At 41.1% G+C, this 25707-nt stretch overlaps 1 protein-coding gene and 2 long non-coding RNA genes across 3 annotated transcripts; all 3 read left to right on the top strand.

Annotated features, from left to right (window-relative positions):
* Positions 1-3689: 3689 nt before the first annotated feature.
* On the top strand, positions 3690-10371 carry LOC310858530 (uncharacterized protein; the record flags this gene model as incomplete). The annotated part of the gene is made up of 8 exons (XM_083764690.1): positions 3690-3905; positions 5782-5853; positions 6505-6537; positions 7166-7237; positions 7472-7496; positions 9359-9502; positions 9964-10275; positions 10340-10371. Exons 1-8 carry the CDS (start codon positions 3828-3830, stop codon positions 10369-10371), a joined length of 768 nt encoding a protein of 255 aa, XP_083620816.1. The 5' UTR covers positions 3690-3827.
* A 201-nt stretch (positions 10372-10572) lies between these two features.
* LOC310857503 lies at positions 10573-11650 on the top strand. The gene is made up of 3 exons (XR_014569142.1): positions 10573-10753; positions 11234-11321; positions 11616-11650. It is a non-coding gene; the product is annotated as an uncharacterized lncRNA (long non-coding RNA).
* Positions 11651-11665: 15 nt separating this feature from the next.
* On the top strand, positions 11666-20642 carry LOC310857496. Its single transcript, XR_014569141.1, has 7 exons — positions 11666-11705; positions 14032-14130; positions 14647-15115; positions 15238-15306; positions 18041-18235; positions 18775-18831; positions 18991-20642. It is a non-coding gene; the product is annotated as an uncharacterized lncRNA (long non-coding RNA).
* Positions 20643-25707: the final 5065 nt, after the last annotated feature.

Genomic DNA, 25707 nt, shown 5'->3' with positions numbered 1-25707 from the left:
TCCTGTTAAGGTCTTCAAGGTGTTTTTGCTGACCAGTGAGGAGATCCTGTAAAGGAATCTTGTTCTTTGATTGACTTTTTTGATTACGTTGGTGGCCATTTTATCACCGGAAAGATTAGCCTCCAGGATGGAACCTAGGTAGGTAATTTGATCTTTTCGTGTGATAATATTGTCACCCACTCTAACCAAGAAGCCAACTGCCTTGCTGAGTTTACTATTTGATCCGAAGAGGATGGATTCAGTTTTTCCCAGGTGTAAGGATAGTTTGTTATCAGCGAGCCAGGTGCAGATTCTACCGAGTTCAGAGCTGAGGGTCTTTTCAACCTGCAGTTTGTTCCTGTCCGAGACCAGCAGTGCTGAGTCATCTGCGAACAGGAACAAGTTGCAGTCACAAGCTGAAGTCATGTCGTTAACATAAATTAGGAACAGCAAAGGCCCTAGTATGCTTCGTTGTGGGACACCACAGCTCACTGGGAGGGGAGGGGACAGTGTTCCGTTCACCTCCACCATCTGTTCTCTCCCCTCCAGGTAGGATTGCATCCAGCTCACTGATGTGCTATCAAAACCAATAGCTTTAAGCTTGTTAACCAGTATGGAGTGGTTCACGGTGTCAAAAGCCTTTTGGAGGTCCAGCATGACCATGCCGCAGTATTTTCCAGCATCCACCTCGTGTTTGATGTGATCGCTCAAATAGAGGAGGCATGTGTCAGTGGAGTGGGATGTTCTGAAGCCAGATTGGAACTCGTACAGCAATTTATTAGTGGCAAGATACTTTTCAACCTGTTCATAGACTATTTTTTCCATCACTTTCGAGATGGAGCTTAGAATAGAAATAGGGCGGTAGTTGCCGGGTTCTAATTTACTCCCTTTTTTGTACAAGGGGGTTACTTTGGCCAGTTTAAAATCTTGGGGGACCTGTCCCTGTTTGATGGAGAGGTTAACTATGTGGGTGATGACTGGAGCTATGGAAAAGGCTGAGTCTCTGAGAAATTTGGAGGGAATATTGTCATGGCCAGTGGCCTTGTGGGGTTGGAGGGCACTCAGTTTTTTAAGTACCTCCTCGGTTGTTACCATTGCCATTTTAAAATCATCTTTACAAACACCAAGGTTTTTGTAGAAGGCTTTGATGTGCTCTACACCAAAACGCCCAGAGTGGGAGGGCAGTTTGCTAACCAGCTTTGTTGCAATGTTTGTAAAGAAGATGTTCAAGTGGTTGGCTACATCGAGTTTGTCAGTGATGAGGGTGTTATTCGATTTGATGTTTATGTTAGTAAACCTGGTTTTTAGTTTCCGATTGAACATTTTATTCCCAGTAGGCCTATGTAGAATGGCCTACAATTTCAACGAAAGTAGCCTACAGGTAAATACAAAATACCTGTTTACTTCAGGACAGAATCCTTCATTTTCAATTAATCTGAACATTTAAAGATGATGCCCACAGTAGATAGAAAAGAGGGCGGGGGGACTTGAAAATGGCAACCTCACAAATGAACATTAATGGCCGTGGCTCCGGTCTTATGGGCCTTTGTCTGATTAGCTCTGGTCCATAGCATTAGAATGACTTCAAACGCTATGGACCAGAGCTACTGGTTCCCCCCCCCCCCCCCCCCCCCCCCCCCACACACACACACACACACACACACACACACACACACACACACACACACACGTGCCTCATGCAGGACCCCGAGTATAGGCACCTTGGAAATTCTGCATGCAGAGTCAGCCATGCATATAGGCTAGGCCTATACATGTCTCTCTGTGGATGTCACATTCAATTGGTTCATGCTCCCAAGACATTGTATTGTAAATCTCGAAAGTCTAAAACATATAGTTATACTATAATACTTGTCTCGTAGGCCTAATTACTCAGTAGGAATAGGATTTGCATGCATGTCATAATATGCATATTTCAAGTTGACCTTTGAGAGCATGCATTACTAACGAAATTAGCATATTTAACCTATAATTACTTGAAATAAATTAGCATATTTTAACAAAAAAAATGTACACTGATTTTACCATTATAGCTTTAACAGAAGGAAGGGTGCTACTGCTACACTATACAGTGTTCTGCATATTACTTATATACGCATATATTTAATAAATTAAGAGTTATTGATTGATTGAAATATTTATTAACAGTTTGCAGAATTACAGTAGGCCTACATTTCAAGCACAAACTCAATACAAAGACTGTTAACTGTGAATGGACGACCCAATTAAAGGGACACTTCACCCTTTTTGCAAAAAAATATATGTTAATGACGTTTAGAAGCTTTAGAACACTTTCCTGGAGATCTTTATGTGTGTAATATGTGGTTTTAGATATTTTAGATTGTAGCAGTGAGCCTGTTGTCTCTGATGTCATGGACACTGGGCTCACTTCCTTCCTGGACTACATGTTGTCTCAGTAAGACAGCTCTCCCCCTATCCACAAGGAGGAGCAGTGCACCAAAGAATTATGGGAATTGTAGTCCAGGAAGGTAGTGAGACCAGTGTCCATGACATCAGAGACAACAGGCTCACTGCTACAATCTAAAATAACTAAAACCACATATTACACACATAAATACCCCCAGGAAAGTGATCTAAAGCTTCTAAACGTCATTAACATATATTTTTTTGCAAAAAGGGTGAAGTGTCCCTTTAAGCATTACACTTGATCAAAACATTTCCTATTGCCCTGATAGTTAGGCCTACTTCCTTACCAAAGGGAAAAGTAAATCAAAGTTTTAGAGGGGTGATGGTATAAGTTACCCTGTTAAATTTGAACATTTTACCCCTGCTGTCATAGCAATTAGTGAAGTATTGTTTTGTTTTTTTTGGTTTGTTTTTCTCTTTTTTCATTGAAACCTATTTCCTTAGGCTAAGTCCGAAAATGTACAATTTGACACCGCCTATATATTATATTATTATAGCTATAACTTTAATAACAGAAAAAAATACAATATATATAGGCCCTAGACATCATCTCATTCCGGTCAATCACAATTTGCATCCTCACTTTTGTCTTCAATGTTTGTGTTTACACAATGTCTGTGTTTACAAACTCAATGCTGGACATAGGAGCCCATCAAAAAAATAAAAACAATAAATAATAATAATAATAATAAATGACGGGTGATCTAACTTGTGTATTTGTCTCTTTGGAGTTTGGACAATTGTTTTTCCCTATGGCCATAAGGTACGTAGGTCATGACTTTCGAAGTTAAACGTTAACCACTTAATACTACAGATCTTGTCAACAATAGACACATTCCATTGAACCGTTTTTTTCCCCCTTCCGGGTGAAATATGATCCTTTTCTGCAGCCTGGTCAAAAACAAGTGTGTTTTAGACGTGATCGAGGTGGGGGCCTGGGGCCCCCGATGATGTTCCCATTGCCCAAACCCACTGAGGAAATATTTGAAAGTTGAAGTCAACTGAAAAGTGTGTAGCGAAAGTAATTTTTATTTATTTTACTACAGACCAGAGCGGTTCGAAAGTAACATAGGATAACTAATAACGCCGTGGACCAAATTTAAGCTGCAACAGAACATAGGGTTTTAATGGGTTTTTTTAGTCACTGATCATACGCGTACAATAACAAGCCATAGTAGAGAGAGATTAAGGTAGTGGAGTAAACTCCACACAGCCAAGAAAGGGGGGCGTCGCCATTTTCTCCGCATGCATGCTCGCACCATGCACCTTTAAATGTAACAACGCTACAGATAAGAACCAATACATTTTGCATTGATTATTGTCACTTTGTCGTACGATTCAATCATTCTACACGCACGCTATTATTCGGTGTAAGCAGTGAAGCACACACACGGCGAGCAACAATGGAAGCCCTGGAAAAAGAAGCACGGGCAACAACACCGTTTCAAGTCGCGATTATGGTCGATTTCATCGAATGCGAGGTGAGCAAACTGTCCTACATGCAAATGCAGCTTTCAAATAGCAATCCATGATAATATAGCGTGACGTGACCTGCATATATGAAGACATTTGAAGAACTAATGGTGAAATTAAATGATGACATTCCCAGAACCAGAATACTTTCCCCCCTCCAAATGTTTGTTAGTCTTCATCCTGGTTCTAAGCCGAACCAGCCTGATGTGCAGAACCGCTTTTGTCTGAACTAGAATAGATCCAAAAAAGGGTAGATGGCTCAACTGAATCGTCTGAAGGAAGATATTCAGATGTTATCTCTTTGGATAAAGAGGAGATGCCCCCCCCCCCCCGAACGGTTATTCTGCACGTTATTCTTTAGATTTCTAGCAGTTTTTTATATGATGTTTTTGCTGCTTTGTAAATTGAAATAGTAGCCTACTGCATATATGTGTAGGCTATGCCAATAATGTTTTGATGAATTGAGTGTGAATGACCACAATCGAAACTGGCCCCAATAAATTCTGAATTCCCCCCTTTCCCCCTTACGTATATCTTTTCCCACTTTTTACCTCCTTTAACTTCCTGTTTTTGGCTATATAGAAGTGTATATTTGTATGTCTCTAAATGTTATGATGAATTAAAAATTATGGACCCTATTGTAAACAAGTGTAATATACTTTATGGTGTCGTCCACTCACAGTTGACAGTTTTTGTATTGAGTTGTACTTGAAATGTACTATAATTCTGCAAAATGTTAATACATACTTCAATCAATCAAATCAAACAAGCATAGGGATGGGCATATGATATGAAATCTCTGGGTGATATCAATATCCGATATAATTAATTGCTGCTGTTATGGTTGCTGAGTTGATAACCAATATAAACCGATGTTGATATGATCTCATTTTGTATTAAAATATGATAATAATGTTGTCCATTCTGAAAAAAGGCTTATAAACACTGAATTTGTAGAAAAAAAACAATGCCTCTTTATTCCAAAACTATAGGGATGCACCGTTATTGAAATGTTGGCCTAGTATACAGTATATCCCAACCTAAACAGCTTGAATGTGTAGTATTTTTTATTAAACAATGGCATATCACTGCACACTGCAATCTGCAATCATCACAAAAGGCTTTTTCAGGCCTTTTGATTTATTTTTAATTATTATAAAATAAAATATCTGCTAAAACTGATATGTTATTTTGTTATTGATTCGATACCGATATTGCATTTTAAGGGCCCGGCCACTCTACCCCTGATCGATCGATCAATCAATCAATCAATCAATCAATCAATCAATCAATCCATTGCATAGTCATGAACAATAACCACTATGAATCATATGGCAATAGTCATTTTATTGAAATTGCTTGTGTGCAAACCCTGACCGCACACTTTTCAATTGGATAAACATAATTGGAATGATACAGCATCAATAATAATAATAATAATCTGAATTATTTTGTGAGGGTCCATTTGGTTACCATCTCTTTCCATCATTTAGCTGGGGACCACCTGGAACCCCCTCAAGGACCACTGGTTGAGAACCACTGCTTTATATTTATAATGCATTATAATCTGCTTATAACACTGTATAATTATAGTTATAAGAACTAAACAATAATCACAACAACATTGAAGCTTTTTTACAATGACTTATTATAAGGTCAAGTATAATATCTCATAACTTTCGCAAGGATTGTGTTTTATTCTAGTCGCCTACGAACAATACATTATAGCAGTGTTTCTCAAAGTGGGTCCTGGGTCTCACTCTCCAGAAACGTTTGAACCTTATATAATTTATTTGAAAATAGCAGATCTACAAGCTCACAACGTGGGATGCATAGCAAGTGGAGAACCAATGCTGATATATTTCATATATCTTTTCCCTTCAGGTCTGCAGTGAACACATAAGAGGTTATTCATTGTACCAAATACACCTGGCAGTTTGCCGTGCTCGACACAAGGTAAGGAGCTCAAGCATTGAGTGCAGCTTGCTTGTAGCCCAGTGCTTCCCAAACTTTTTCGTGTCAAGGACCCCCAAATCAACATTTATTAGGCCATGGACCCCCCAATTGAAAACATATATGTGATCCCGATAAGACAGGATTTTTACGGCTCTAGCAGTGATTCCGAAACAAAAGTGGGGTCCCCGGACCCCACTTTGGGAACCCATGTGGTAGCCTATAGTGTACATTTAACCCATTCTGACCTGAGATCAGATTCATACGAGGTTTCCCGCCGGACACACACTGGTCTGATGAACCCATTCTGACCTGAGATCAGATTCTAAAAATGTCAGTCGCTCTTCGATTTTTCAAAAATAGCAGACCTACAAGCTCGTATCGCGCCACTCGGTGGCGCGATATGAGCTTGTAGATCTGCTATTTTTAAATAGCTAAAGCATAACATGATGCTGACACCAAAATGGGTGCCCGGTCAGAATGGGTTAAACTATTGAATGTGTGCGTGTAATGTGTGTGTGTGCTTGTAATGTGTGTTCCCATGATATAACCATGTCTCTGTTTGTAGCAGTGGTGAAAGTGTCCATTTTGACCAAATAATGCTGTTCAGTGCCGACTAACTTGACTTTCATGCTCTCCTTTTATTCCTGACAGAAAAAGCAACTGACCGATTTCATCGAATGCGCGGTGAGTAGGGTGACAAGTGGGACGGGACGTTATAGCAACTTATTACTTAAGTTGCTATTTAAAGTTGATATTAAATGCCTTGATGTCATATTCGGTCTAATATTGCCTATCATTTTGTTATTAAACCCCTCTGGCGTCTTACATTTGTTTTAAAATGCAAATTTTGGTCATGGGTTGTATAGAGTGACTTGGACTGTAGCCTAGGCCCTAGGGGATATTTCTCATGTTATTTTAACAGGATTAAAAAGTTAAAAACACATCTTGCAGGAAAAGAGACAATAAGAGAGCTTTACAACAGAACGCCAACTATTAGGGGACTAACTATTAGAGCATTTGAGCACTGATGCCTGCCAGTCACAATGTGGGACATGGTTTCAATTTGTGGGACGCCTGAAATGTCAATTAAGTGTGTCCTAAACTAAGTTTGAAAGTATTTAATTAAGTAGAATTAGATGAGATTGCTGTATAGGTGTTCCATAGCTGGGCCCCCCTGTATCTGATGGAGAACTGACACAGACCAGTACGGAACTTTGGGAGATGTAAATGGCCTATACGTGGATGCATAGCAAGTGGAGAACCAATGCTGATACATTTCTTTATTTATACTGTATATCTTTTCCCTCTTCAGGTCTGCAATGAACAAATAAAAGGTTATTCAATGTACCAAATACATCTGCCCGTTTGCCGTGATCGACATAAGGTACGGAGCTCAAGCATTGAGTGCAGCTTGCTTGTAGTGTACATTTAAACAATTTTAAATGTATGTGCGTGTGTGCGTGCATGCGTGCGTGCTTGTAATGTGAGTTCCCATGATATAACATGTCTGTTTGTAGCAGTGGTGAAAGTGTCCATTTTGACCAGTGAACAGTTTACCAAATAATGATGTTCAGTGCCGACTAACTTGACTTTCATGCTCTCCTTTTATTCCTGACAGTCAAAGCATAATTTCTTTGCTCAAGGTAAGAAGCACTTTCTCTTAACACACAACATGTTTGGGTCATCCTGACACAATTCTGTTGCTTTATTGTATTGTCATCTCAATATTTCTATTTTCACATTTTATTCTGGATCTCACTGCCCTTAGCATTTACTTACGGAAAAAGAAGGCAAGTGGGTGCATCAGTTTGTGAGTGCTTCCTCAGCACTCACAAACAAAGGAAACTGAATATAGTTACTATTCAGTTATTTAGAAAGGTCAGTTAATTAACCATTATGGAAAGGAAATGTGTTGAAAAAAGAATGCACAATTTACCCATAAAAATACCAATACAGTGGGGATGGAGCAAGAAGAAGAATTCAACAATTTGCTTTCCATAAGAAATATCTCCCACTTTTAGTAGCACCAGAAGTTTGCACCAGCCCGTTTAACCCATTTTGGGCGGGAACCCCTTATGGTGTTAGCATTATGTTGTGCTTTAGCTATTGAAAAATAGCAGATCTAGAAGCTCATAGCGCGCTTGTAGGTCTGCTATTTTTGAAAAATCGACTGACATAGAAACATAGTTTTTTCAGAAAACTGTCAGGATATAGAAGACATTTGTAGAATTGTTCCCAGGTCTAAATGTCACACATTTAATTGAAAAGAGACGGAGATCCGAGCACTCACAATATTTAAAACACCAAACAACAGACTCTTTATATAGGGCTGGACCCAGGTGGGACTAGTCCGGCAATTAACCACTTTGAAACAAATAACGTGGTACAACTCTTAATACACGGTTATTACACAAGAACAATCAAATAATCGAAAAAAGGAACACGTGTGTGTGAGAGGACCCATCATATGGCAACCACACCTAAAGCTATAATACACCATAAACGCAAGGTATGAATGCAATGTAAGAATCAACCATATAACTCATGAGTAGAGGACAAAGGCAATAGTAATAGTAAAGGCAGATAAAAAGCCTAGAGTAAACTATAAAAATCAGACCCGTCTGAAGTGAGTGCTGCTCTATGTACTGTACAAGCCCTCATCCCTGGCCTTTGTGTGTGTGTGTGTGTGTGTGTGTGTGTGTGTGTGTGTGTGTGTGTGTGTGTGTGTGTGTGTGTGTGTGTGTGTGTGTGTGTGTGTGTGTGTGTGTGTGTGTGCGTGTGTGTGTGTTAGGCTGTGCAACAGCATAACACACACAACAGTTTGTTCACCACTTGGTGGCGAACAAAACTTTTACATACCTCAAAACGTAGAAAACATACAAAATCAACGATTTTGAATATTGAATATATCAAACCTCTCACTAGGAGGGGGGGGGGGGGTGATCGCATCAAGAGACTGAACCAGAGGCCATGATGGGTCCTCTCACACACACGTGTTCTTTTTTTGATTTTTTCATTTGATGATTGTTTGATTGTTCTTGTGTAATCGTGTATTAAGATTTGTTTCAAAGTGGTTAATTGCCGGACTGGTCCCACCTGGATACAGCCCTAATGAGTTTGTTGTTTGATGTTTTGTTAGCCCTGATGAAGACCGGTATAGGTCGAAACATGTCCCCTTTTAAATATTTTGAGTGCCCGGATCTCCGTCTTTTTTCAATTGATGTCTTATCCTGATTGATCCAGGAGCTCCTTTTTACTATTTTTACATCTTTTATACCTGCACGTCTCCGTTGAGGAAATTGTAACATTATGAATAGACATTACATTTCTTTTTGGCTTTTAGGCACAGGGCAGATATGACAAATAACTGAAATATACCAAGATATTACTGCCGTTTTTTATACTATTTTATACTTAAAAAAAGTAAATAGTTGATCTACAAGCTTACAACACGTCAGTGACGCGTTGTAAACTTCAACGTCCTCATTCTGTTCCTTCATTCCAGGGATTCCAGACTTCATAGACTGGTCTATGAAGTCCATCCGGCAGGCGAAGATGAGTTCTGGAGAACCAGCCAGAACCATTTCTCCATCAGCACGGATGAAGAGACAGAGACGAGTACCCCAGCACTTCCACGACTTTGCCTTGGGTGTGTGGGTTTTTACTGGGGACGCTGGATCCCCCCATGGAGGGGGGGCAGAGTGCCATTCCGACGCACCGCCATTCCGACTATGTAGCTTCTGCGTTCGGTTAGGGTTAGGGACAGGGTTAGTGATGCGGTGAGAGGGAATGAGTGTGGGGACAAACGCTGTTTAGATAGTAGTTTGAGAACTGATGTAGACAAAATAGAAACGTTTCCATTTAAGAAAGGGCCATGGCCGTTTACAGATCATAACACACAAAGAGACAATTCTCTTGCATGTAAGATCCAGTTATCTGGCAGTACGTTTTATTAAATCATTTGTAGAACCAGTCAGTGCAGAGGAGCCTATCAAATGAGGAAATTATGTCATATTTCTTGCTAAAAGAAAAACACCTGTCATTATTAAATGAAAATGATGTGGCAGTTTGTGGTAAATAATGTGTAACTAAAACCTTTTTTTCTTCTAGATTCTACTGTTGTGCCATCTCAGGATTCTTCTAGTGGTGTGTCATCTCAGGATTCCGGCGTGTCATCTCAGTCACAAGAATTAAATACAGATTGTCCAGGGGAGAACTCCCGCCCCTCGGGGCGTCCTCTAGATGGTCCAGACATGCTGCCCTATCGTACCAGTGACATTATGACAGTTGACATTGGAAATTACATGTCGGCTGATGCAACATGCCACAAGGAGTCTCCTCGTTACAGGAAGCCCTCAGCAGAAGGGGAGTTCATGGAAGTCCAGCGTGGCCGCGGTCCTTCTGCTGAAGCTGTGGAGTCTCGTAATAGGGCCTATCCAGCACACAACCCTCAGGGGTCAACATATGGAGAAGATGACCCTCACAGTCGAGCTTACCAGCCAGAAGGTTCTGGGCTAGCCACGCCAGGTGGAGGTGTTCAAGGCAGGACCTCCATAGATAATTCTCATGGAAGGGTTCCAGAGAATCTTGGGTTGCAGAGTATGAGCATCTTGCCTCTTGGTCGAGATGCCAAGAGGCTGAGGCTTGCCGAAATAGGGCTTGCGGAAGTAAGACAATGGCAAGATTTGCCAGCAGGTGACCCTAGCTTCAGCAGGAGAGGTTCTCCTAAGCCCAGCAGAGTCAGAGACGGAGCAATGTCGGCACCCTCAGACCCAGAACCATTCAAGCGCCGTCTGCAACGGCCGTCAGGGGATCAGAGGAAGGGAGGGAAAAGAAGGAAGAAGGCCCGCTTTTCACATGACAGTGAAGAGGAGAGAGAGAGAGCCAACGTGTATGCAGAGTAAGTCTTTTTGTTGTTTTTCTAGCCCCTGCTATGCCCAGCTTACATTGAATACAAAAGTGAGGACGAAAATTGTGATTAGCCAGAATGAGATGTATGATGATAGAGACAACAGACAGCAGGGTCTTCTCTACACCGGGTTGAATTCTATTTTGCACAGGAAAATGTTTATATCGTCGAGGTTGGGCAGAAACCTCAGTCTTATTCATAAATGAATCATAGTAACTACACTAACTACAGTGTCACACAAAATCATCAAAGGTAGCAAATCTTCAAGCTGGAAATGTGGCACGGAGCGTTGCGTTTTGAGTTTGTACTGATGTGCTACTTTTCCTGTTGTTGAATTTGAATCCTGAAAAGTAACAGTTCCCATCCGACAGAGGCGATACAGTTTTATGAAGCACATCATCTTCAGACCCTGTTTGTTTGTTATTTGTCAACTGTTTATTTTTTATTTTTTATTTGTATTCCTTCTTAAAGGCTATTGGGTGAAGACACAGCCCTTGTTCAAGAGATGAATCTACGGGAAACTACACAAATCCGTGTACCTCAGAGATTCATAGAACAGGTAAGTAAGCCTTGCTGAGCCATGAGGGGCGGACTAACCACAGGTAGTCTATCGTAAAACGCTGCTTTCAGTTGAGGGATTATGACTTAACCCATTTAGGCCTGACGTCGAAATTTAAAAAAATGTCTTCTAAATCCTGACAGTTTTCTGAAATACCTCATGTTTCTATGTGATAGTCAAAAATAGCAGACCTACAAGCTCGTAGCGCGCTATGAGCTTGTAGATCTGCAATTCTTTTGGGGTTCCCGCCCAAAATGGATTAATTGATGTGGGATATCCTGTTCTTTTCTTTAGGGCCAGTACAACACTGAAAGTTACCCAAGAGAGAACCCTGGCTCTTTCTCAGAGAAAACTCCAGTGTCTGGCAATGTCTATGATGTAATGGTAAGCTCCTGAATCAGTCAGTGCAAAATGCACAAAACAATGTGTGTATTTTACAACTATTCAATTCAAGCAACATTCTTGACTCATGTTAATAGTGTACTTTTAGGAAAATCTATTGGAATACATTCAATACAAAGGCTGTAGTTAGGTAGTAGGTACCGCTGTAATAGGAAATGACTCAAGCTGAGACATGTGTTGGCTGGTGAAGCCAAATTGTGGCATTTACTTACTGACCGGAAGCATTCAGTATATTTATACCACAATAAAACTATGCGTATTCACAGGGCTGCACATAAGCGGTGCGCCAGTGCGCATGCGTCGTCAAAATTAAAAATGCGCTGTCAATCAAGCGCAGAGAAGCGCTTCTGCGTACCAACAGCTGGGGCCGCCCAGAATGATAATTATGGCCAGAATACCCACTAGTAAATTCTGTGGCGAGAGCATTTCCCACCGACTGCCACTCAAAGTGGCTACTGGCCAATCACAGCACGTCTTGCACTGGCCATTGTGGCCAATTACAGCGCGTCCTTACTCAAACGAGGGAGGATTCCAAATCCATGAATGCTGCTTGCTAGGAGGAGGAGGAGGACAGAAAAAGTTACCCGACCGATAATTCTTACAGTATTACAGCCAAACTCTCGTCAAAATGACCAAGAAGCAAGCACCATTAAGTAACTATTTTGGTGTTCCAGCACCACCACCTCCAAAGAGACGCCAAACGGAACCACCACTTGAACCGCACAGAAAACGTGTGTTTGCGGAAAAGTGGTTGGATGATGTCGGCTGGCTCCAAACTAATGCTGAGCGCAGCGAGTTGTAGTGCAAAATTTGTCGTGAGCATCCCAATCTGGCCGATAAAAACGGCACCTTTTATACAGGGACAAAGAATTTCAGTCAACTTTTATCGTAAAGTCGGGTAGTGTACATTATTTATTTTGCACCGAGCAGCCATGTGTGTCTGACTCTGTGTTGACTGTCGCCTCGGCTAAAAACAAAAGGGAAGCCTGACGAATGTACGACGTGTCGTATGTTAAACAAATATCTGATCTGCAAGCTCACAACGTGTCGCCACCTCTTCAGACTCCATCTTAGTACTTGGACTAGCCTCAACGACCTTACAGGCACATGCAAAGGCTCTACTTATGTCATTTAGGTAGGATTTATGCATAGTTTCATTATATGGATATTCCACTGTTAGGTTCTTAGCTTTCGTATGATTCATGATGACTATTTTTATGTATTTGATGTATTACCATGTTTTGTTCTTGCTTAATGTAAGTGTAAATTGTGTGTATATTATGAGACTATACATATAAACTATATATATATACTACTATGCCATGTATAGCATAGTAGTATATATATATAGTTTATATGTATAGTCTCAAAATATAGATATTCCACTGTTACTTTCTCAGCTTACGCATGTTTTATGATAAATGCTTTTTTGTGATGTATTCCCATGCTTTTGTTCTTGCTTATTGTAAGTCGCTCTGGATTAAGAGCGTCTGCTAAATGCCTAAATTGTAAATTGTAAATTGTAAACTGCATAGCCTCGAGGCTAGGGCAGTGCTACGGCAAGTGCTATGGGCTAAGATGGAGTCTGAAGAGGTGGGTTTTCAGAATACGGCCGGAAGATTGGGAGGGAGTCTGCAGTTCTGTAGTTGGAGCCAGACGGGAGAAGTCTTTGGGAAGTGTAGACTGTAGAGCGTTGTCCCAGCGTTTTTAGTGAATGCACTTCCAGCTTCCCTGCGTTGGCTGGAGAGCAGGAGTGGATCTGGTGAGACGTAGAAGGGGCCCAGACAGGAGTCAACCCACAGAGCCTAGTCCTTCCACGCGCCAGATTGATGCGATCCTCCTGCATACCCAGTCCCGGCAGAGTAGTTTCGGAGGAACGGATTGTGTGGCCCTGGTTTTTCCCTAATGGGACTGATCGAGGGTAGCTACTGGGACGTAAGTCGGGACTTGATCACCCCGGCTGGGTCACCTGAGTGAGAGGTATGATGTTGGAAGACCCGAAACCCCGATGAGGATATGTCCCAGGTGCATCCATGCGATGTATTTTTGAGGGGCGCTAGCTCCTCCTATACACAGGTTTAATGTTTGTCTTTAGTTCAACGTTTGTTTAGTAAACGCATTGACAACTAGAACTGCACTCTGTCGAGTAACTAACACCATACCAAAAATCTAAAACTTGTGTGATTTCCTCCCCAGCTATACCTTGTTATACTTGTATTGTTGTTATAGTCCCTGCATTAAAAATAAATGGAATTCCAACTTGAAGTGATTCCACTATAATCTTTTCACTTTTTTTGTTGTCTACTAGAAAACCATTGAGGTTAAGGACATGGAGGAGGCTGACTTCCTGAAGCACACACTTTCCAACCTTCTTGAAGCATTCCGAGAGAAGAGAAGATTGGAGAAGGTATGTTTCACCATGCACAGTGCTAGAGTGGACAATTTTTTTTTTGAATGTGTATTTCCATAACCTATTAAGACCTGAGACCAATTCTACATATGCCTTCTAAATCCTAACAGGTTGTATGTAAAACTTCTGTTGCTATAAATCAATGGTTCTCAAACGTTTTCGTATCAAGGACCCCCAAAATTTGTATTTGGCCGCCGACCCCCATATCAAAATATTTTGTTTCAGTGACCCCCGGAAGGTGGAAGTATAGATTTGAGTTAAAATGTTTGCTTTAAAAGAAAAATATATAGAAAAGATTTACACACATTTTCAAGATAAAAAAAAGGCAGATCCATAAGCTCATAGCGTTGCACAAAGTGATGCGCTATGATGAGCTTGTATTATACCGGTAGCTGCTTCTTTTCAATGGTCAATAATTCAATATAAAATGACACAGATGCTTTCCCAGTTTTAAGGGTTTAAAAAATGGGGGAGATTAAATTAATAATCATGTATCGTCCTCCATTCTCGTAGCTAAAAAGCCCAGGCCCAGCAGGCATGTCGGCTGATTACCACCGTATGAGCCACGACCAACGTCAACCAGGCCAGCATGACAGAAACGTCTCAGAAGGTCCTCAAGGCCAACGGACACCTGTACCAGGCCAGCATGAATTCAAAGAAGAACCGCAAGACAGGCATATTGACAACCAACATGGGGAGCCACAGGAAGCTCGCAGACAGCAGCGAGACAGTGACGAGCGAGGGCAGTTGCAGGATGATAGAAGCCACGGGCACCGCCCTCCTTCGGGCCAACCTCAACGTTGCGCATTCACTATCTCAAATGTGCGTAGTGAGTCTGACATTTCACGTCGTCTAGCCGCTGAAAGCAGTTACGCATCAGATGCCTTCAGATTACACTCCGACACAGACCCGGACTCGGGTGAAGATTGGAAACCGATGAGGGGGCCAAGGCCAGCGAGCAGAAGTACTCCATTCCTAGATAGTAAGTAGCAGAAGTCGTACATTTTTATCGTATTTGAGATTAAATGAATACTGTATCTATGCATGTGATGTAATTGATGATGATGATGATGATGATGATGATGTAGTTACACTCCGACACAGACCCGGACTCGGATGAAGATTGGAAACCATTTAGGGGGCCAAGGCCACAGAGCAGTTCCCAAAATAAAAGTAAGTAGTAGAAGACGTGCATTTTTATTGTATTTGAGATGAAATGAGATTAATGTATTTATACTGTATCTATGCGTGTGATGCATTTGATGATGATGATGATGTAGTCTATGTATTTAATATGACACCAGATGCATGGGTATGTATCCGATATCCGAGATATGGCTATTCTGTGATCGCGGAATTTACAGCTGATTTCAAAGCCGTCCGTGGAATTCTCGACCATCCGCGTAATAGCAGAATGTCCGTGGAATATAGTCAGACACCCCGATTTTACTCCCGGGATTTTCTACTGGGGATAGTGGGGGAAATCTCGGGAGGAGAAACGGGTCGTGGAGCGTCCGTATATCATGACAAAGTTACTTATTACTACCAGTAGGTACCAGTAGGTAGTCTAGGTCAGTGTCTCTCAACCTTTTTTGTCCCGGGGCACACTTTTCATAGCCTAAAAATCTCGGGGCACACCTAGATATATGGTGTGTGTATATACTGTATATATACCGGTGTATGTATATATATATATATATATATATATATATATATATATATATATATATGAACCCAATATACTTTTAAAAACACACATGACAGCACTCGTCAAATAACTTTAAAGAGAAAGAAAAGGACAGAGACAGTGCCTCAGTTTCACCAATTTATTTTTGAAAACTCATACAAAATGTAGCACACACGTGTTCAATTTGTCAATGCAAAGTAATACTTCTAAATAAAAAAAGGAGTTGTAAAAACAAGAACAAAAATCTTTTGCAATGTATGTGGCATTTTTAACTGTGCCAACATCTCTGCGATTTGGTAGCTTAATTCCAGACCTTTTTCAGAAGTCTTAGTAGTACTGCATATCAAGAGACTTGCCTGCTTCGTTGTGTCTTTCTCCTTTTTTTCTTTCAAGCTCACGAAAAAGTGTTTGTCCTTCGTAGCGAGTTCATCATGATTGGTATCAAGGTGGCGCTTCAGTTTACTCGGAACCATGCCGCTGTTTGCAAGCTTGAATCCACAAACTATACACAGCGGAATCGGGTACGTTTTATCCCCAGTAAACGTGAAGCCAAACTTCATGTAATCATCGCGGTACAGTCTGGCAGGGGCTTTCTTTGTAGGCGTTGCGTTAGTAGCCGCCGTTGTTGCTGCTGTTGCTGTGCCGTCGTCAGGTGGAGGTGACTCGGCGGCGCTGTGTGTGCTGCTGTCGGGTTCTGGTGGTGTCTTTCTGGAGGGAGCGAAATGTAGCGTCTTCTGGATGCATCTCTTCTTTGCTGCTGGTTCCATCTTGCTGGACAATGTGAATGCCATGTCTGTGCTGTGCCCCATTTATACAGTAAAGTTGCCAGGCGATTAACATTTCTATTTCGTCATGTTGTTTTCGGACGTCTATTTAGACGTGTGACAACAACAACGACGCAACAATATCGCTTTCGGGGGAGGGCTAGTGTTACTTTCGGTCAAAATCTCGAGGCACACCTGGAGATTTCAAAGGCACAGTAAAGTGCCGCGGTACATAGGTTGAGAAACACTGGTCTAGGTACTAGCCCCTTTCGGGACCCTACATAAAGCTTTTCTGAAATTTTGATGAGTTTTATGTTGGGTCCCTGGTCACTACTATATTTTCGTATGTGAATTCCAGAACGCGGAAGTAGACATTCTCTCTAAAATATAATCTGCGCCATGTGACGGCATTTTTTTGATTGAGTTATTCTGAATTCGGTAACTTTAAGTACCTATACATCCCGCTGCGAATATCTCCTGTGGCGCGGAAGCTGTTAAGTATTTTTAATCTTTGTTTGACCGATTTGGTCGCTTTCCACGCCACAGGAGATATTCGCAGCGGGATGTATGGGTACTTATACTTTACATATTCAGAAAGCCTCACACTGAAAAATATCGTCACAGAGCGCGGAGAGGCGCTAAACATGTTGTTTATGTTTAAGAATGGGTGTGTACCAGGTGGCATGGTAGTAGTGCAACAGGACACAATGCTATCTGGGTCGTCAAAATGTCAGAAACTTCAGTAGCATTTGGGTTCTGCTTGGAGGGCTATCTAGGTACTATAATAGGGATTTGTACATGGTGAGGTGTTGATGTGTTGTGTTTATTTATGTCCTGAGGGGACATAAATAAGGCGCAGACCAAAACGGTCCGACCTTTAAAGAGTTCCTTCTGAAACAGAATCTGTGTAAATGGTTCCTACTGAAACTGAATCCATGTCCTGACTTCTGACAAATTGACAATGCTAAAGCAGAAAAGAATAAATATTACACCCATATTAAGTATCCTCTAGTCTAAACTGTAGTTACTGTGGGCAGGGTTTGAATGACAACCTTTTCAACCAAAACAAATAATTAAAACATGAATAATAATAATAATAATCGATCCCCAAAAATTATAATTGGAATCTTTGATTATTCTGACTCATCCATAATTACAATTAATTGTATCTATTTCATGAAAGATTCTACTTATTATTAAAAAAAAGAAATGTCTGCGGAATATTAACTAAGCCACAGAATCAAGGATTGTTGTCCGCTGAATTAGTTATGTTCACCGCAGAATCAAGACTTCCCGCGGAATCCTGTGGGGACTATCTAGACCAGTGCTTCCCAAGCAGTGTGCCATGGGATTTTGTGACAACCACGCTTTATTACTGCAAAATATACAACTATGCAAAAGGTTATGAATTATGATTGATTCAGTGCTTGTTTCACACTCGTTTCATATCGTCAAGCCGTGGAAAGCCGTTACACTTCAGATAATTCAGATGCCTCCGAGACGGACGTGGACACGGACGGGGACACAGATGTGGACACGGATGAAGAATGGCGGCCGATGAGGGAGTCAAGCCCAATGACCCAACCTTTCTTCTATGAGAGAATCCAAAATGACAGAGCAGGTCCTTCTCTATTCCAAGGAGATGCCAGTGGTGAGTAGGGGGTTCATATGTTTGTTAGACATACTAACAGTCCGACAGGCATTAGTTCGCTCCCAACATGTGTGTCCGGTTGCAAGTAACCCGTGGACAGTTAAAACTAACCTGTGGCTCCCGACATGCATGGCAGGTTACAACTAACCCGTGGCAGGTTAAAACTAATCTGTGGCTTCCTGTGAGGTTAGATTTAGGGTTGGGTTTTGGGTAGGGTGTCAGACTCATGACTGTAGGACTGTGAGTACGTTGGACCAAACACATACACCCGGTGAGAAGATTTTTATCGTGTTAATGTATTTATACTGTATCTATGCATGTGATGTATTTGATGATGATGTCGCCGCGGGATGTATTCACTATGACAGTAGAGACCATGGTAACTATGTAACTATGTATCTCTGCATTTGATGTATTACATGTGTGCTTATTGTAAGTCACACTGGATAAAAGCTTCTGCTAAATGTCTAAATTGTAAATTGATTTGATTTTGTGTACATCATATTTACAAAACAACTATCATTTTACTGTGATTTCAGACACAGACGAAGAGTTGGAGGGGCCACTGCCAACGAGGCCATCTGTTGACATAAGAGGTAAGAACAAAACAATAAGTCAATGAATGGAGTTGATAAATAGGAGCAAAACTACCCGTTTGTCAAACTGGTGGACAAATACATTTGTATTAAGCTAAAAACCCACACGAATAAAATAAATAAATGTTTATGGCAATAATGTATTTCTATAATTTAAAGATCCAACACAACAACAAAGCACAGCTGCAGAACATAGGTGTGGTGGCGAGCCCGGTGAACGTCTTCCAACTGCAAATCCTGAGTGGTCTGAAACCAACTGGCAGCCAAAGGACGTTCCTTTCACTGCAGAGCCTGGACTTATGAGTGGTGCTGCTGAACTTGATTCAGACCAACCAGTTGACTTTCTTGAGCTATACCTGACTGATGAGCTGCTCCAGCATATTGTTGATCAGTCTAACAACTTTGCAGCAAGGTTCATTGAGAACCTCGGTAGTCTGCCATCTTCTAGAGTTCTTCAATGGAAACCTCTCACAGTTACAGAACTAAAATGCTTCCTAGGGATCTTTTTTCTCACTGGTATCATTCGTAAGCCTACGCTAGAAATGTACTGGTCTACAGATGAAGCACTAGCGACCCCCTACTTTGGCAAGGCCATGTCTCGCAACAGGTTTCAAATTATATGGAGATTTATGCAGTACAGTGATAGCACATTAGACAATGGTACTGACAGGCTGTACAAGATCCGCCCGGTCTTAGATTACTTACTCTGCAAATTCCGCGAAATGTTTCAGCCAAAAACAAACATTTGCATTGATGAAGGTTCACTTCTGTGGCGTGGGCGCCTTAGCTTCAGAGTGTACAATCCCCAAAAACCTATCAGATATGGCATAAAATCCTACATCCTGTGTGATTCTGAGTCAGGGTATTGTTTCAACATGAAGCCCTACTGTGGAGAAGGTGCTCCCATAGCTGACACAATCGTCTTCCTTCTTGATCGCCTAGTAGGTTGTGGCTATAGATTGTTCATGGATAACTTTTACAATTCTGTAGCACTGTGTACAACACTACTTGATCTGAAAACCCATGTCTGTGGTACACTAAGAAAGAATCGAGGCGCACCACCAGTAATTCAAAAGGCTACAGATTCTAACCTGAAAATGGGGGAAACAATCATGCGTCACAATGACGATGTGATGGTTGTGGCATGGCGGGACAAAATCGTAGTGAACATGGTTTCAACATTCCACCAGCACAAGATGGAAGACGTAATGGTATGGCAGAAAGCCCTAAGGGCTAGAGTGCCAAAACCGAAGCCTGTTTGCATTATAGAATACAATGGCTCAATGAATGGAGTTGATAGATTGGACCAAAACCTTGTGTACTACCCATTTGTCAGGAAGACACAGAAGTGGACAAAAAAGTTTGTATCCTACATGTTTCAGATTAGTTTGTACAATGCTTTTATCCTTTACAAAGCTAAAAACCCACAGGGCGACTGTAAATGTCAACTCACATTCTTGCTAAGTGTCGTAAAGTCATGGACCAGCCGGAAATATGCTGACTTTGAGGACGATGCGCCTCTACCTAATTTCAATCACAATCCTAGGGCACCACACAAGGACCCTGAGGACAGGCTGAATGCCAACATGGCAGCCCATGAACTTGTTAAGATCCCGCCGTCCCCAAAAAAGTTGCATCCATGTAAGCGATGCAGGGTTTGCAACAAAAAGTCGCTGCGGAGAGAGACGAGGTACTACTGTAAAAGCTGTGAGGTCCCCTTACACAAGGGACACTGTTTCACACTGTACCACTCAAAGAAAAACTATGCTGATGCTAACTAAAATTATGTCTTGTGAACTGAGCTAAGTCTGTACATGACATCGATATAAATGTCTGTTCAAAAGCACTGTCTAAGGCCTCTTTTAGACGGGGACCATCTCCATATAACACGTCAAAGTCCCGTTGCGTTCTCATTTTTTCTTACCCTTTACACGAGAACGCACAAGTTATGATATAATGTGCTATTATGCTATACTGTCGCTAGGTGGCGATAACGGGCTGCCAAATAGACAGGTCACCCACACAAGAAGAAGACGCAAGCGGCGCAACACTGCTCTGGGCGCGCCACGGGATGATATATATTTATTAAATAAACGTTGCTGCCGCGGCTGCCGTCTATATCACAAGGCTTTTTATTTACATCATGGTTTTACATTCAACATCGCTGATGAGCAGCACTTTGTAGGCGAGGAGGGAGGCTTGTTCAGGAACTCCATTATATCATAATGATATTGCTCTGCAAGAGTCTGCATCAATGTAATACATATAGGCTATGCGCTGCCGCTGTGAGCCAACGTGAGCCATGATGTCATAAGTTTTGCGGATTCACCGTTTTGCCTGTTTATATGGAGACCATAGGAAACGGTGTTCTCAAAGATTTGCACTCTGGGAGGCGGTTTCACTTCGATGCGTTTTCACCTCCTGAGAACACCGTTCTCGTCTAAATGACAGCGCTAAACGGTACTTTATTTTGCCGTTTTTTATGAACACCATCCTCGTGTAAATAGCACCTAAGTGTTGTTGTTGTTATTTTTGTCATTTGTTTGAAAACCACTACGGTTTAGATGTCTGGTGTGTCACTGAAGCCAAAAATAAAAGGGTCAAATCTCTGTTTTGTTTGAGAGTCTCCTTAACAAAAAAGGGTTTTACACTTGCTTTCTGTATCCAGGTGTTTTTGGTTAAAACAAAGCTATATTCAACTGCCAATAACAAAAGAATGGAACATGGCAAACCCTCTTATTGAAAGTAAGAGACTCTTCTTTCTGTTGAGATATATGGTGTTTACATAGTTCTAGAACAAAATATTCTGTGGGTCTTGAAAGATTAGTAACAATGCACTGCAGACGGTTCTAGAGAAATGTTGGCAGTGTTAAGGGGCCATTCCTATGTTCCCATCGTCCTATTGTGGTTATTGTGATGACCAGGGCTGCACACAACTTTTTTTGGTCTAGTACTCAGAGGAGCACCTGGAGAAGTTACTTGGTGCTCCCAAAATGCGGCGACCCGTCTCGCTGGATGAATAAAAGAGTGATGCAACTTTTTTATTATTTTTATAGAAAAAGTATATTTATTGGATGAGTGCAGCTAGGTTCATGTGTGGTCCAGCCCTATGGAATGCATATTCTAATAAAGAAACAACTTAATATAAATAGCTGATTTACTAGCTCACAACGTGTGAGCTTGCAGATCAGCAATGTTTTTAACATGTGACACGTCGTACGGCGAAGCATACGTCAGGCTTTTCTTTTGCTTTTAGCCGAGGCGACATACAGTCAGACACACATGGCTCCTCGGGGCAAAATAAACAGTGTACACTGTCGGGACTCGGGACACGGAGTTGATAAGCTTAATGTTGTGCAGCAGCAGTGCCAGTCCGCAATGCTTTGCACTCTTCCCACTCCACTATGTCGGAACTAAAACCTGTACCCGTAAAAAGTCGGTGGCCGGTGCCTAGGTGCCTAGCAACCAGCTCCAGCACCCAGAAAACAAACACAAGCACAGCAGCGAATGGGAAGAGTAAAAAGCATCCAAAGCATGCCCCTTTACAACATTTACACCGGGGACTAGTTTGCTCCACATCTGAAACGGAAAAGCCGAACCATTTGTGTCAGGTTTTCTCAGTAGTAAACTCCTATCCTCCTGTCAACCGCACTCTTCCCAGCAGCGAGCAGCATGGAAATGGAATCCTCCCTCGTTTGAGTAAGGACGTGCTGTGATTGGCCACAATGGCCAGTGCGCCTGTGATTGGCCAGTAGGGAAATGCTACTAGTCGGTGGGAAATGCTCTCGCCACAGAATTTAATCATTCTGGGTGGCCTCAGCTGTAGCCTGGTTAATAAACCAGACTAATATCGCACGGATCCGCGGGATATTAGTCTGGGGAGGCTCAGCTTGGATTTCATTTCCAGGGAAACATTTTCTCTTTGACGCAATTGGTCAGAGCTACTATCAGTCAAAGGTCTCAAGCATTGAACGTCACTGTACCAAAGCCCGCCCATATTGCATACCGTGTCCCTATTGGGCGCACACGTTTTCGTGTGTAGAAAATGGGCGTACAATTGAGCCTCTCCAGACCGAAATCCGCCGGTAGGCAATTTTTTTTGCCAACGGCTGATTCGGTCTGGTTTATTAACCAGGCTACCTCAGCTGTTGGTACGCAGAAGCGCTTGATTGACAGCGCAGAATGAATTTGACGACGCAAGCCCACTGGCGCACTGCCTGTGTGTACAGGTGTGGTGATGACCATGGTGCTATCCCTTTTGGACTGAGTGTTTAACTGTACTCTGTTGCTGTTTATACATTTCTGTTTAATAAACTATTCAATCAATCAATCAAAAACATGCGCCCTTGAAACATCGATATGCTCCAAAGCAACTGTATGGTTGATGTAGCTAGTCCTATCACAATTACACATTCATGTTGATGATTAAAGGACCACTTCACCACTTTTCAACCTATCTTCATATAATAGGTCCTCACTAATAATCTTGAAAAAATGGCGTTCATCGATGGGGAATACAAGCTAATAAAAAGTGCAGGCTTTCTAGTCCTGAAAAGTTGTAATGCGAAAATGGAAGCCATCGTTCTCACGATAATGAAAATATAAACATTTTTGTAAAAAAACTTGTTTAAAAAATAATCTGCCTAATGATGATGTCACTGGAACACGGTTTCTAAACTGCCCACAGCCCTCCTATGAGACACAGACTGAGTAGAAAAACATTGTGCCATTTTATCATGATTATTAGTGAGGACCTAGTATATGAAGATAGGTTGAAAAGTGGTTAAGTGGTCCTTTAATTGTTACACAAATAATTGCGAATATCATGAATAGAAATTATACATTTCTATTTGGCTTTTAGGCTTCGTAATGAAAAGAATACACAGGGCAGATCTGAAAAATAACTGAAATAGGCCTATACCAAGACATTTTTATAAATGTTATACTTTAAAAAATAGCAGAAATAGCTGATCTACAAGCTTACAATGCGTCACAAAGTGATACGTTGTAAGCTTGTAGATCTGCTATTTCAGATTTTTTTATGTATGAAAATTTTTCAACATTGACACGATTATGACAATTATGACAAATTTGTTGCGATTATCTCAAATAATTATGATTAGACGATTATGTAATTATTGTGACAACCTAGATGTAATCTGATATTCTTTACACAACCCTAATTGATGTTCCTTAATCAAATGCACTTATGAAGACTGATTTCATTTCATTTTATTTCGCACATAGTTAGTTTACTTTAATGATTGGCGCATACACATCTAAACAAAAACAAAAAAAGAGTAAAACAAAACAAGCAAGAAGTTGAGCAATGACACGTGTAAGAAATTATAGCTCTAGCTCGAGTTAACCTATTCGTCGTTTTCATATTGCCTAAATATTAGATTTTTGTCATTTCTTTTAAATTGGCAAATATTTGTACAACCCTTTAGATTGTCATCCAGAGAATTCCACATTGGGATTCCTGTTATCGAAGGACACATCAGTATTTGAGTGGTCCGTGCAAACTTATGTTTAAAGTCAAATTTCCTCCTACTATCCCCACTTTCTGAACTGGGTTCGAATAGCTGTTGTAGATGAACTGGTAATGTTTTGCTTTTTGCTCTGAACATAATTAATAAGGTTTGTAGCTTCACGTCAAGTTTCAATACTCTCGATTTTATAAATAGACTATTTGTGTGATCTCTCTAATGCACTTTGTGCATGATTCGTACTGCTCTCTTCTGTAATAAGTATAATGGTTTTGTGGTAGTCATGTACGTATTCCCCCACACTTCAGCACAATAACTAAGATATGGAGAAATTAATTTAAAATATAATATTCGCATTGCTTCCTTTGCTAGCACATGCTTCACTTTGTTTAGGAATCCACCACTCCTGAATGAAGTATCTGGAGCTGGGACTCTGGTGCAACTCACAGGTCCTGGGCCTGGTGAGACGTAAGGGTTGCCCGGACAGGAGTCAACCCACAGAGCCAAGTCCTTCCATGCACCAGAAGCGTACCTCCCAGCCCTGGCAGAGTAGTTCTGGAGTAGTTCTAACGGATTGTGTGGCCTTGGTCTTTCCCTAATGGGACTGATCGAGGGTAGCTACTGGGTCACCTGAGTGAGGGGTATGGACTATGGATACATCACTGAGGTGCATCCCAAGTGCATCCATGCGATTTCTTATATATATATATATATTATATATATATATATACCGGTATATATATACCAGCGGTGGAAGAAGTACTCACACATGTTTTACTTAAGTAAAAGTCTGGAATAAAAAAATTACTTGAGTAAAAGTACAAAAGTATTGGCATGAAAATGTACTTGAAGTAGGCTACAAAAGTAAAAGTTCTCATTATGCAGAATGTCCCATTTCAAGATGTATAAAAATAAAAATCTATTGAAAATATAGCCGATCTACATTTCAAGATGTATACAAATCTATTGAAAATATAGCCGATCTACAAGTTCTGCAGTGCATCACATCGCAATGTATTGTGAGCTTCTAGATCGGCCATTTACCAATGGCCGGAATGTATATAGGGTTAAGTGGACTATGTATGTTTTGAAATGATAATCAAAATGTACAAAGTAACTATAGTAACTTAAGTTTTCAAATAAATGTAGTTGAGTAAAAGTACAGTATTTGCGTCTGAGATGTAGTGGAGTGGAAGTAGGCCTACAAGTATTGGAAATTGGAAATACTCCAGTAAAGTACGGTAGCCTACAAATAATTATGTCAAAATTGTATACTTAAGTATACGTGTACTTAAGGTAGTTACTATAAATAACACCACTGTTGTATACTACGGTAATTCTTAATTAATCTAATATATTTCAAATCTGGTTTGCTGGAGGTTTAGGG

The sequence above is a fragment of the Protomyctophum parallelum genome (assembly GCF_964188405.1).
Source record: "Protomyctophum parallelum genome assembly, chromosome: 1".
Taxonomy (NCBI): Eukaryota; Metazoa; Chordata; class Actinopteri; order Myctophiformes; family Myctophidae; genus Protomyctophum; species Protomyctophum parallelum.
The sequence above is the reverse complement of the archived record's forward strand: the minus strand, read 5'-3'. Positions and strand labels throughout refer to the sequence as shown.